Genomic DNA, 14,610 nt, shown 5'->3' with positions numbered 1-14,610 from the left:
GATACCTGTACTCTACTGTACATACACCTGTATTTTCAAATGTGGTGGAGATGGGTTGACAGCAATTCCAAATACAAAATCGTCCCTTCGACGGGAATATGTATGCCAGACTTTGGTATCAATTGGCTTCTCTTGACAGCCCCTGGAAGGAATCGGTTCACTCTGTCGGGCGTTTGAATCCCTGGCGCAGAATCATTTATAAGCCAAGATTCCCACTCGGTGATATTCCCAAGGTAGAGTGAATTGGATATTAAAGAAGTTAACAGCTCATATATGCAGGTGTATACGGTATGTATATTATAGATTCTTACTTAATTATATATACATACATACATGCATATATATGTGTATACACATACTAGTAAGTATACATATATATATATATATATGTATATATATACATGTATATATACTATAAGTTATATTTGAATATATATATCAAGAATTCATAAATCTTTCAGTTAAATGTGTTTTCATCCTACTAACAATAGCAATAAATATTAAGTCTGGAGTTAGAAGCAAAATGGTTATCTTTCGGTACACCCTATTAATCTTTCGTTAAGTATTAAAGCTCGAATTATGCACCTGTTTTGGAAACATCCTTTGCGCCTTATGAAACGAATGGTTCATCATGGTTCAATAACTATCGAAAGAAAAGCATCTCACACAGCCAAATACTTGACTTTTTCAGCCATTTATATGGTTTTAAACGAAAAAAAAAACTGAAAAGCATAAGCAAGTAGAGTAAAATTCGGAGAAGCAACAAATTTCATAAAGTGGGTCATGGGTCGCTAACTCCATATTGCCTCTTGAGACTTGTTGAACAATTTTTCATTTGCCGTTTTAAGAAGAGCTCCACAGCGGAATATGAGGACCGGGGGGAACAGAAGTATCCGAACAAACTCAAAAATGACCTCGGAGGATTTTATTGCTTCGTTCAGATTTCCGTCTCCTCTCTCTCTCTCTCTCGTTCATGACCTTCCCCTCAGGTCTGCCAACATTAATTAGACCTAATTTCCTTCGTAAACGATAACACTTCTAGAAATAAGTTTCTTTCCCGCGGAATGACTCTGACTGTGAAATCTTTATGGACGCAAAAACAGATCAGCGTAAGCTGCTTTTGAGTTAAATCTCCAAAAGGTGGATGAATATGTGTTTTCATGCGCCTATCAGGTACTGACAAAAATTGCTTAGAAAACGATCTTAATTTGTCCGTCTAACTGGTATTTCTAAAGGTCCTCTATTTAGATGACTTAACATCTCCATGCCTGTTTTTACATAAAAAACAACTAAAAACCCTAAGACCACACAGAACTAGTCCCATATGAGCCACGGAAGAATAAGCAATTAAAGCCTTTATATCTGTTTGACGTAAACAAATAAAACTCACAAAAATACCACCCAATAGTCCTACTGAAACTCAAAATCACCTAAAAGTCACAGCCGATTGAATAAAAAGAGGACACACTCGAACTAAACCATACCCCCCTAATTTTAATAAAACACCAGCTAAAATCATAGAACCAGCCACAGGAGCCTCTACATGCGCCTTAGGAAGCCACAAATGAACCAAATAAACAGGCAGTTTAACAATAAAAGCTATAACCCTACAAATATACCACACTGCCATCAACCTCATACCACACTCAGGAAGCGAAGATAAATTAAATGTCACAGAACCCCCTATTCTATATAAACTTAAAATAGAAATCAACAAAGGTAAAGACCCAAATAAAGTATAAAATAACATATAAACTCCGGCCTGAAGTCGCTCGGGCTGATAACCCCAACCTAAAATTAAAATTATAGTAGGAATTAAAGAACTTTCAAAACAAACATAAAATATTAAATAATCAAGACAAGAAAAAGTCAAAACTAACCTTAATAAAAGAAAAATATTAACTAACAAAAAGATTCCATTAAAATCTTTTAAATTTTCAACTTTTTGTCTTCTTCCAACTACTAAAGCTATAATCCAAAAACTTAATAAAATTAAAATATAACCAATATAATCTAAACCTAACCTTAAGCCTAAACAAGAAAAAGTAAACCCATTTAAAGAATAGACTCCAAAAATAAAACTAGCCAAAAATAAAGACAATTGGATAGCCAATCAGCTATCTGCAATCAAAGTTATCAATAAAACTATTAAAATAAATTTTAACATCTCAAAACATTAAAACTCCCAAAATTATCCCTTCCGTGTCTACGAACAATAGAAACTAACAAAGCCAAAGCAAGTGCTCCCTCACAAGCAGCAAGAGTTAAAAAGAATAACACGAAATATAAGTCACTACCTAAATGACCGAAAGCCTGAGCTATAAACCAAAAAATATTTACTATAATAAACTCTAAACTTAACAAGACATTTAATAAATGCTTACGCTTACCAACAAAAGCCAATAAACCACAACACAAGCAAAACAAGGGAACAAAAAGCCAAAAATTGAAAATTGTCATTAGTTTCAGTAGTTTAAATAAAAACAATGGTCTTGTAAACCGTAAATGAATTATTATTCTTGAAGCTCAGAAAGGAGAAACTTTCCCATCACTAGTCCCCAAAACTAATATTTTATATAAACTACTTTCTGTATCAACACGCTTTTATTGTCTTCTTTAATTTTAATTTCAACTTCAATTTGCTTTATACAAATATCACACCCCCTAGCCATAGGACTAACTCTTATTTTTCAAACTATAATAATCTGCGTAACAGCAGGCCTACTATCTAAATTTATATGATTCTCTTATATTTTATTTTTAATCTTCCTAGGAGCCACATTAGTTTTATTCATCTATGTATCCTCTCTTGCATCTAACGAAACATTTAAACTATCAACTAGAATAACAGCAACATTTCTTATCCCACTAACATTACTACCAATTCTTCCTCTATTAGATCAAATAATTACCCCAACTAAAGACTTAACGGAATTATCCTTTATAAGAATAATTCAAGAAACTCAATCAACTCAAATACTCTTAAGTAACATATATAATCCCACAACAGCAGCATTAACAGGAATAGTAATTTTATACTTACTCCTAACCCTTATTGTAGTAGTCAAACTTACATCAACTTTCTCAGGACCCTTACGAACATCCTAATGACAGCACCTCTACGAAAATCACACCCACTATTTAAAATTGCCAACGGGGCCCTAGTAGATCTACCCACCCCCGCTAACATTTCAATCTTATGAAACTTCGGATCTCTCCTAGGAATATGCTTAATAGTACAAATTGCAACGGGATTATTTCTAGCTATACACTATACAGCAAATGTAGACCTAGCCTTTTCTAGGGTCGCCCACATTTGCCGAGACGTAAACTATGGCTGACTTCTACGAACAGTACACGCTAACGGGGCCTCATTTTTCTTCATTTGTCTTTACAGACACATTGGACGAGGAATTTATTATGGTTCATTCTTATACATACACACCTGATCAGTAGGAGTAATCATTCTATTTTTAACCATAGCAACAGCCTTCCTAGGATATGTCTTACCCTGAGGGCAAATATCATTCTGAGGAGCAACCGTTATTACTAACTTAATATCAGCTATTCCATTTGTAGGAACAGACCTAGTACAATGAATTTGAGGAGGATTTGCAGTAAGAAATGCAACTCTTACACGATTTTTCACATTCCATTTCTTATTCCCATTTATTATTGCAGCCGCATCTATAGTCCACATTTTATTTCTCCACCAAACAGGGTCTAACAACCCCTTAGGAATTTCCAGTCAGCTAGAAAAAGTTCCATTCCACCCATACTTTTCATTTAAAGATATTGTAGGATTTGTAGTAACATTAGCAGCCCTAATCATCTTAACCCTACTAGACCCTTATCTACTAGGAGACCCAGACAATTTTATTCCAGCTAATCCCCTAGTCACCCCCGCACACATTCAACCCGAATGATATTTCTTATTCGCGTATGCGATTCTACGGTCCATTCCTAACAAACTAGGCGGAGTTATTGCACTAGTTATATCAGTAGCTATTTTATTTATTCTTCCTTTTACCCACAAAAATAAATTTCGAAGACTCGCCTTCTACCCCATTAGTCAAATCTTATTTTGATCTATAATTAGAATCGTTATCTTACTGACATGAATTGGTGCCCGACCCGTAGAAGACCCATACATTTTAACCGGACAAATTCTCACAGTTCTTTATTTTTCTTTCTTCATCATTAACCCCCTAGCAATAATTACATGAGATAAACTAATAGACTGACTATTCATCTTTAGGAAGACAGGTGTTTTGAAAGCACCTAAAAAGTGTTCGAATCACTTAATAGTCTATCCTAATTTTTCTTACAACTAAATTAATAAATCTCTAAAAAAAACCTTTAACCTTATAAAAAAAATACAATAATTTAAAGCCGCAGGAAGAAATCTTTTCCAGGCCAAATACATTAACTTATCATAACGGAATCGTGGTAAAGTGCCCCGTACTCACACAAAACAGAAGCCCACGAACATAACTTTTACATAAAAAACAACAGAAACAAGGCATCTCCCTAAAAAAATGATTGAAAATAATGCACTTAAAAATAAAATCCTAGCGTATTCCGCCATAAAAATAAGAGCAAATCCCCCACCTCTATATTCAGTATTAAAACCAGACACCAACTCAGACTCTCCTTCTGCAAAATCAAATGGAGTTCGATTTCTTTCCGCTAAACAGGAAGCAAACCACAGTAAAGCCAAAGGAAAACCCAAAATAAAAAATCAACAATAACGCTGATAGCTTTCAAATAATCCCAAATCAAACCCACCTACTAAAAACAATATTCTAAGTAAAATTAAAGCCAACCTTACCTCATAAGAAATAGTTTGAGCTACAGCACGAAGACACCCTAAAAGAGAATACTTAGAATTGGAAGCTCAACCTGCACCCATGGTAGAATAAACTCTTGCCCTTGTACAGCAAAGAAAAAATAAAACCCCAAACTCGAAAGAAAACAAACCAAGCTCATAAGGTATACGACATAAACAAAAAACCGAGAGCAATGATAAACTAAAAAACGAAAACCGGAGATAAATAATAAGGAATAAAGTTACTTATAGCAGGAAAAGTCTGCTCTTTAGTAAATAACTTCACAGCGTCAGCAAAAGGCTGAAGTAAACCAGCATATCCAACCTTGTTAGGACCCTTACGAATTTGAATATAACCTAAAACTTTACGTTCCAACAAGGTAAAAAAGGCAACAGAAACCAAAACTAAAATAATCAAAATAAGATAAGTCACCAACTTAATCAAAATCATCATAGAAAGAACACTTGAATTCTCCCTATTACCTATAGTAATCACTATATTAACGGATCCTAAATCCGACACATTTATCTGCCAAGGTAATCCATTAAAGTTTATCTTAAAATAAGACTATCTCAAAAGCTCAATCCTTTCGTACTAAAGCCATTTTCAAATTAATAAAAGATAGAAACCAACCTGGCTCACACCGGTTTGAACTCAAATCATGTAAAAATTTTAAAGGTCGAACAGACCTACCAGCTAGACGGCTACACCCCTAACTGAAATTTTAATTCAACATCGAGGTCGCAACTACTCTTGTCGATAAGAACTCTCAAAGAAAATCACGCTGTTATCCCTAAAGTAACTTATACTTTTAATCCACAAAGAAGGATCACACACTAATTATAATTATTAAATTAAATAGACAGTTACACATTATATCTACATCTCCCCAACGAAATATAAGCCTAATAAAGCTACTTTTCACTCAAATTGTAAGCCAAATTAAACTTATATAAAGTTTTATAGGGTCTTATCGTCCCACTAAATAATTTGAGCCTTTTCACTCAAAAGTTAAATTCAAATTACATAAAGGAGACAGCTCATCCCTCGTCCAACCTTTCATTCAAGCCTTCAATTAAAAGACTACTGACTATGCTACCTTCGCACGGTCAAATTACCGCGGCCCTTTAAATCAATCAGTGGGCAGGCTAGACTTTATAACTTATACACACAGACATGTTTTTGATAAACAGGCGGAGATAATATTTGCCGAGTTCCTTCTAAACGCCTTCTAATACTTAAAAACTTTATTTTATTTAAGATTAAAAAAAAACTCTAATTTTACTTATATAAACATTCTATCTTTCGCTTAAACAATAAACGAAATTCTTTACTAAAAACAGCAAGATACTTTAAAAATATAAATACAAATCATTATTACTTTAACGTTATACCAAGATGGCTGACTTTAAGCCCACTTCTAATGACTTACAATAAAAGTACTTAACAAAAACAACAGATAAGAAGCTCATTCCTCCTACCTTTATTACCAAATTACAGTTAAACTTGGTACAAAATTAAACTCATTTCGTAAAGAACCAGATATACAAAGACCGACTAACATATCACCACTAAAAACTTTTTCAAACTACTTTATAACGTAGAAAAGCAATAAAATTTAGCTCTCTCTGTTTCGGGAATTTACAAATAACGCAACTATATAGTAGACCCCTGATACAAAAGGTACGAAAATCCAACACTACTTTAATAAAATATTAAATAATTCCATCACTGTACTTATTAACTATAATCTCTAAACAAAATTCTCCATCATACTAAGAAACAAAACTTATTAATTTTTTATAAAATTTAACCCCAAACCAATATAAAATAATAACACTTAATTTTTAAGTAGTGCCTCAGGGCAATCCCTCCAGCGTAAATGGAGTGCTTAAATAATTAGCTACAACTCACATTACTAGATGCATTTTCCAATACAACTACTATGTTACGACTTATCTCACTTTAAGTAGTGAGAGCGACGGGCGATGTGTACATATCCTAGAGCTAATATCAATTTAACATATTAAAATGAAAATACAATTAAATCCACCTTCAAGTTTCATTTTCAAGAAACAATTCGTCTATAAATACAATACATTGTAACCCACCTATGACTTTACCATTGGCTGCACCTTGACCTAATATACTTAACATAAATTAATTTCAATGGATATATTAATACACCACCTAATAATGGAGGTATACATACTGATAACAAGATAAAGTAAGATAATTCGTGGTATATCGTTTAAATGGCAGGTTCCTCTAACTAGACTTGGATACCGCCAAATCCTTTAAATTTCAAGACCATAACTAATACTAATCAAGCAATATATTTCAAATCCAGTATAACAGGGTATCTAATCCTGGTCTAAACCTAGATTTTAATAGCCTCTAAGAAAATAAGCAAGTCTCAACATTACTACTGAACTATAAATTTCACCCCTCAACTCACTAAAAGAAAAAACTCACAAATTCTTATCTTATAACTAATAGCTTCAATCCCTCCATCCTTTCTCCCAGTCTAACCGCGGCTGCTGGCACAAATTTTACCTGAAATTCCTAGAATTACTGGATCAGAGAACTACTCCACAAACCAAATACATATACTGAAACCTAACTAAACAAAATATATTAATTTAAATTATCCCGCACTTACTTACATGTAAACTCTTCTTTAAACAGAGGAACAAGCAAGGATCAAACTTTCAATTAATAAAATTTAAAATTAAAAAATATAAAAGCTTAAATCTAACTTTTAACTAAAATAGAAAAAATTTTAATAAAAGATTTTTAGTTTAAGATATAAAAAAATTAAGCAACGAAAAAAGGAGGTCTACCCCCCAGGCAGACCTACCCACTCGTTCTCTAATTAAATATTAAAACTTAATTTATTTTAAATACCTAAAATAAGGTAATAAATGTAGTAATTATTATACAGTTTTTCTGATTAAAAGTACAGAATAAATTATAAACAATAAATAATTTATAACTTTCGTAATAAAACTTAATTAATGATTTTTTTAGAATAAACAATTAATTATAAATATATAAACAGACATATAAGGAATCTTATATGTCTGTTTATATATATATAAATTAGATAAATTTTTACAACGTCTATCTAATTAAATGTTTATTATTAAAACATATTTTTATAATATAAAAATTTCATACTAGTAGGATATTTTAAATGACTAAATGTATAAAATTAATTACTAATTATATATAGTTAAAGAAGGGATATAATTTATTTAAATAAATATTATAACAATAAATGGCCCCATATCTCGGATCTATAAATTATTTTATTTCTTTTTATTCAGGGCTGTTCTTACTAAGACTTAGGAAAGAAGTAAGAACAGCCCTCCTGTAAAAAGAAATAAAATATAAATTAAATCAGGAATTTAAATTTTATTTAAATGTACTAAGATAATCAATTATAATAACTTATCTTAGTAAAATTAATTAATATTTATATACTTGAAAAAAAATAGCCCAACTTTTCCCCCCAAATTGGTTACCGCCTTTATGTAGTGATTATAAGTTATTATAATTTGACAGACCATCCTCCAACTTTTTTCCTAATATCGATGCAAAATCATAGTTAACAAATAAAAATTCGCACAGATTTTTTTTGGATTTAAATTTTCTAAATTTTTTACTTTATTTTTAACAAAACAAAATTTGTTAAAACTAAACATTGATTTTATAGTAATAGCATGCTTGATAAAAAGGTCGTCTTGATAGGGCGAATAATGAAAGTAAGCCTTTCTGCTATTATAACCCACTCACCCCGCACACAGAACAAACTATATTTAATGGAATTACACCATTCCCTTAAAGATCAAAACTTCACGTGCCTTTACACTAAAACATATGTTACGAGAAAAGATAAGCTAAACTACCAAGCTTACGGGCTCATACCCCGTCTATGAAAACCTTTTCTCTTTTCAATTCTACTAATCAATCCTTCAACATTATTATTTTCTTCAACACTTATTACAGGAATAATCATCGCCATTTCATCTCCCTCTTGATTTACAAGATGAATTGGGCTAGAATTAAACCTCCTCTCCTTTATCCCATTAATTTTTTCAAAACAAAATACATTTTCCTCAGAAGCGGCTCTAAAGTACTTTTTAGTCCAAGCTATAGGATCAGCTGTGCTATTAGCAGCAGCCTCTACACTCCTAATCATAACTAACTCCTCAAAAGTAATTATCCTATCTGCCCTTCTACTGAAAATAGGGGCAGCCCCACTTCACTTTTGACTACCCCCAATTATACAAGGCATCTCTTGATCACGATGTATTATTTTAATAACAATCCAAAAAATTGCCCCCATAGCAATAGTAACTTATACTCTCTCTCCCAGAACACTCTTAATTATCAGAAGATCCTCGATAATTTCAGCTATCTTAGGGGGTCTAGGAGGGCTAAATCAAACCATAATACGCAAAATCATGGCCTATTCTTCTATTAGTCACATGGGGTGACTTCTAGCAGCCATTTCACTTAACTCAACCATTTGAATAAACTATTTACTTATCTACAGGATTATTTCAACATCTTTAGCAATTATAATAGACCAAAATCAACTCTTCCACATTAAGCAGCTTATATCTGTCTCTTATAGGCAAGTAAGTAAAATTACAGTATTCTTAAGGCTATTCTCTCTCGGAGGTCTCCCCCCGTTTTTAGGATTCTTACCAAAACTAAGAGTAATTAAAGAACTCACAGCTCAAACTTCGATCTTATGAGTCAGGGTATTAACAATAAGAGCACTCATTACACTATTCTTCTATACTCGAATCAGAATCACAGCGCTAACATTAAAATCACCTAAAATATTAACACTAAGATCCTCTCAATCTCAAAAGATGGCTTTATTTTCCCTAATCAACCTTACACCAATTCTCTATCCCCTAGCTGTTATAATTCAGTTCTAAGGTTTTAAGTTAACTAAACTAGTAGCCTTCAAAGTTCCCAAAAAGAGTATTAATCTCTTAAACCTTATAAGCTAAGGTACAATTACATCTTCAGGATTGCAGCCTGACGTCTTATCTAAACTACATAGCCTGGGCAGAGAGACAAATCTCATAACTAGATTTACAATCTATCACCTTTATCGGCCACCTACCCCACGCAACGGTGGCTTTTTTCAACAAACCATAAAGACATTGGAACTTTATATTTTATCTTCGGAGCTTGAGCAGGAATAGTAGGCACATCCTTAAGACTACTAATTCGAGCAGAATTAGGTCAACCAGGAAGATTGATTGGAAACGATCAGATCTATAATGTTATTGTTACCGCCCACGCTTTCGTAATAATTTTCTTTATAGTAATACCTATTATAATTGGAGGCTTCGGTAATTGATTGGTTCCTCTAATATTAGGAGCGCCAGACATAGCATTCCCACGAATAAATAACATAAGATTTTGACTTCTACCTCCATCACTTACCTTATTACTGTCAAGAGGAATAGTAGAAAGAGGAGTAGGCACAGGATGAACTGTCTACCCCCCACTAGCTGCAGGAACTGCCCACGCAGGAGCCTCAGTAGACTTAGGAATCTTCTCCTTACACTTAGCAGGGGTATCTTCAATCTTAGGAGCCGTTAATTTTATTACTACCGTAATTAACATGCGATCACCAGGAATGACCATAGACCGACTACCTCTATTCGTATGAGCCGTGTTCTTAACGGCAATTCTTCTTCTTCTATCACTTCCAGTGTTAGCAGGAGCTATTACTATACTTTTAACAGACCGAAATCTAAACACATCATTCTTTGACCCAGCCGGAGGTGGTGATCCAATTCTCTACCAACACCTATTTTGATTTTTCGGCCACCCAGAAGTCTACATTTTAATTCTACCAGCCTTTGGAATAATTTCTCATATTGTGAGGCAAGAATCAGGTAAAAAAGAATCATTTGGCACCCTAGGCATAGTTTATGCCATAATAGCAATTGGAGTTTTAGGCTTCGTAGTATGAGCTCACCACATATTTACAGTTTAATTATAAAACTGAAATTCGAAAAGGAATGTTGACGAAAATATTTAGAAGGGCAATGAGTTCACTCTCAAACCCAGTCATCAAAAATGATTTCGAATATCTTGATATCCTGGAGTTCTCTTTGACGCGGGAAACTACGTCTGGAAGTGTCATTCCCAGAAAATATGAGAAAGCAAATCAATTCTCATAAAACATTGATCTAGTTTTTATTTTGAATACCCTGTAAGTTCAGAAATGGTTATAATCTTTTCTGTGAAGTCAGTGGTACAGCGGCATTACAGTGCAGTGACTTGTGTACAAACGGCAAATCGAGGTATTTATTCAAACTTAGTTCCCGCCAACTGCAGTATGGAAATGGATTTTCACCAACGTGATTTCATCCCCTGAATATGAGATTATAGGACTTCATTCTCTCTGCGGTATTTCATTTCGTTTATGGTTCAACTACGACTTTCCTGCTGACGCTGTTTTTAGGCACACAACGGAAGCCGATAAATTTGTCAACTCTTTTTAAACGAAAAAACCACTTTACATGTAAATATTTCTAGACTCATCTGTCATAAACTAATATAGATTTTTGAGAGATATCAAAAGGATGTTTCATAATAGAGTGGCCCAAGCTAATCTTGGTACTGTAAGTGATTTTGCCTTTTCATATGAAATTTACCAGTGTTGTAGGAATTAAGCGAATTTTAGATCGTCCACCTTTCGCAGTAACTAAACTGCAGTGGCTCCAATTAATTAGTATAGAGGCAATGGAGACTAGTTACCTGTAATTATTATGGAAGCATTAAAAACTCAAATTATAACCAACCTTCAGGGTGAACTAATATAAATATTTGCGGTCAATGGGAAAGCCATCTATCAATCGAGTTTCTCTCTCTCTCTCTCTCTCTCCTTCACGCACATTTTTAAAAGCTTTCCTCCCATTTTATGAGGCGCTATATTTTATAGGCAATATAGTGCGACCGCTTTATGGCTGCCATCTTTCATTACTTTTATTGGAAAAGTTGGGATTTCTTCCGGAAAGGTTCTAATTAGTGTAGTTGGAATCTGTCTGCTTTCTACCTCCTGCCTCCCCACCTTTTTCAACAGTAGGCGTTGCTGCAAAATTCTTTTACTTTTTTTATAACCCTGAACACTGATTGCGATTTTATTCATATTTATTTTTATTTCATTTATTTATTAATTAATTTATTTATTTTATTTATTATATTTTTATGTAATGTTTATTTATTTATCTATCTATTTTTATTTATTTATTTATTCTTTTTTTTACTTTGCTCTTTCAGTATTACTTCACCATAGTTCTTAGTTGAGTCTTTTTCCTACCCTGTTCATACGAGCTACCATTTTATATAAGTACCTCCTTCATACTTTTTAATTTTCATCGTTTTTCTCTTCACGACGATATTTCCATTTTGGATGCAGAAGAAGGGAAAGTAAAAATACCGAAAGAAGCTATGAAGACTTAAATAAATGATATATCAAATAATAATTTTTCATTAAAATCAGTCACACTATGTTAATAATCCGTCTTTCAAGAGTATTTTCTGCAATCTCACATTACATGTATCTCTGTTTAGTTGATTTAAACAGTTTTGTTTTCCAAGCATTTATTATGCACCTACTCGCCTATCTTTTATCTCTCACCTATTTGGTTGATATCACCTTGTGTATTCGGTCATAAGTAAATATCTTATAGAGATTTAATAACAGGAAAAAATGCAGTTCATCACTTTTCGCAATATTCTGTATACTTCGTTACCTTTGGATTCCACGGAACTACAATCTACAAAAATTGTGGGCGCTCATTTAGCAAACAAAATCTGGCTAACGTCAGATCTAAGAATCAGCGTTGCTCTCCTTTCAAGGCTCGACTGTTTGCACAGCTGATGACGTCCCCAGATCTCGGTACAGTTGCGAAGTTCCATCATACACGCTCTCGTTTTCGTCTTCTTCTTCATCTTTTCTGTGAGAGAGATTTTGATGAGAAATTTCAAAATCCCAATTACAGACATGATGAACTCCACCAATGCATTATGTCAAAAATCTTATCTGTTAATTTTAGTTTCTCTTCGAGTAATTTTTTAATTGAATTTAAAAAATGACCAATAAAAACAAATGATAATTCACTTGTTATTACTTACAATAAATTTTCATGTCTATTTATCCTAACAAGTCATCTACTTTTCAAATGACATATTTTCTTCAAATTCCCCTTCAGAAGTGAGTCAGTTAACGCACCTCGCGGGGGCCACTGTAGGTATCAGTGAAAGGTGTTTGTAGGTGCCTTCTGCTTCCAGTTGCACATTCCTTTAGGATTTTTCTTTTTGTTTGACTCCATACCAGCTTCTTGTTTAACCACCTTACTTCTAGTGCAATTGCAGGGTTTTCTCTCAGCTCCAACCTGAGCTCGATGCACTTCATCTCATTCAAATTGTGGATCGCTTTATCTTCTTGCTGTCCAACCACTCTGAAAGTCTCCATTGCTTGACTTAACTTAATTTCAGAAAGTAATAGATCATACCTTTCAATCGATTTTTTTCTTTTATGAATTATTTGAAACAAAAACAGTTCTTTATTTGGCTTGCCATTTAATCTAATGCCCTTGTAATTGTTCGTATATATCTTTCACTATGATCTTCTAGATTCATAGGATTATTGGGAGCTATACATTAAATCTCCATTATAGATTAATCATTATAAAACAGTCTATGTAAAGAATTTTATTTCCAGTGCATCACAGCATCTGTTAATGTTTTAAGGTTGCTGGATGTTCACCTTTAGACTTACATTGACTTTAACAACTCTTGTTTACTCACCTGAGTTATCCTAGGATGCTTCGAATATCTCGAATGTCGACATATGACGGAAAGTATTCCCGAGACGCTCAGGTCACTTCTGATCACATGTTTACCCGTGAGGAATAACTTTTGCAAGATCATAGCATTTTCTTGCTCCCTAAGGAATGCTCATTATATGATAATGTTGTCAAACTCTTCTGTACCAGGTAAAAAGTTACTGGGAAAATAACATTTGAGTCTGCTGCACGATCATAATTCACCTGACTTCATTTCTTATATTTCTTATTATTCAGAGCGGAAGAATTTCTGTGCTGAATGTCTGTTCCGATATGCAGGGCAGGGTCGCCGTTGTTATCTGGGATTAGATGTTGTTTCGTTGACCATGAGTTCTTGTCATTTAATCTTATCTAATGTATATGGCTTATAGCTGGAATAAATGAGTCAATTTAATTCAACTAAATTCAGTTCGAAAGAGAAGGGACCAAACCTTGTCCTAATCGTAACTCGGTTCAGTATGGCCGGTTTTTACTCTTCTCCCAATACATTTTGCGGGAATCACGTTATCAAATCCACAAAAGATCATTGTAAGGTAAACTCGGTACTTTTCAATAGATGGTATTTTCTTTTTATGAAATTATTGACTGGCGCATCGTCTAATTTCCTTTGATTATGCAAAACACTATGGCTCCTGGTCCTGTGCTGGCATAAGGCCAATTTAATTCAAACCAAGCAATTTTTTTTTTTCTAAAATAAAATATAGAATTTAATGTTTTAATTGAAAAATCTTCCCTATCATGTTCTACAAGTAACTGTAAGTGCCAATTTGCAGAAGATGTCAAATTTGTATATTAAGTATAAAACTTTTTAGTATTCTTGTATCTCACCTCTCATATCATGTTTACCTAAAATAATTTCCTCCTTACCTCTGTCGGCTACCATTGGCTCA

At 33.4% G+C, this 14,610-nt stretch overlaps 1 protein-coding gene and 3 pseudogenes across 3 annotated transcripts; 2 read left to right on the top strand and 2 right to left on the bottom strand.

Annotated features, from left to right (window-relative positions):
* Window positions 1-1,286: 1,286 nt before the first annotated feature.
* Window positions 1,287-2,474, bottom strand: LOC135223744 (NADH-ubiquinone oxidoreductase chain 4-like; the record flags this gene model as incomplete). The annotated part of the gene is given in 1 exon segment (XM_064262497.1): window positions 1,287-2,474. A coding segment is annotated over 1 exon segment (881 nt), but the record flags the coding sequence as incomplete, so codon positions are not given.
* A 1,897-nt stretch (window positions 2,475-4,371) lies between these two features.
* On the bottom strand, window positions 4,372-6,692 carry LOC135223741 (NADH-ubiquinone oxidoreductase chain 1-like; annotated as a pseudogene). Its single transcript, XR_010316575.1, has one exon. The product of XR_010316575.1 is annotated as an NADH-ubiquinone oxidoreductase chain 1-like (transcript).
* Window positions 6,693-8,776: 2,084 nt separating this feature from the next.
* LOC135223742 (NADH-ubiquinone oxidoreductase chain 2-like) lies at window positions 8,777-10,856 on the top strand (annotated as a pseudogene). The gene has a single exon (XR_010316576.1). The product of XR_010316576.1 is annotated as an NADH-ubiquinone oxidoreductase chain 2-like (transcript).
* Window positions 9,964-10,856, top strand: LOC135223743 (cytochrome c oxidase subunit 1-like; annotated as a pseudogene).
* Window positions 10,857-14,610: the final 3,754 nt, after the last annotated feature.

This window comes from Macrobrachium nipponense, chromosome 10 (assembly GCF_015104395.2).
Source record: "Macrobrachium nipponense isolate FS-2020 chromosome 10, ASM1510439v2, whole genome shotgun sequence".
Taxonomy (NCBI): Eukaryota; Metazoa; Arthropoda; class Malacostraca; order Decapoda; family Palaemonidae; genus Macrobrachium; species Macrobrachium nipponense.
The sequence above is the reverse complement of the archived record's forward strand: the minus strand, read 5'-3'. Positions and strand labels throughout refer to the sequence as shown.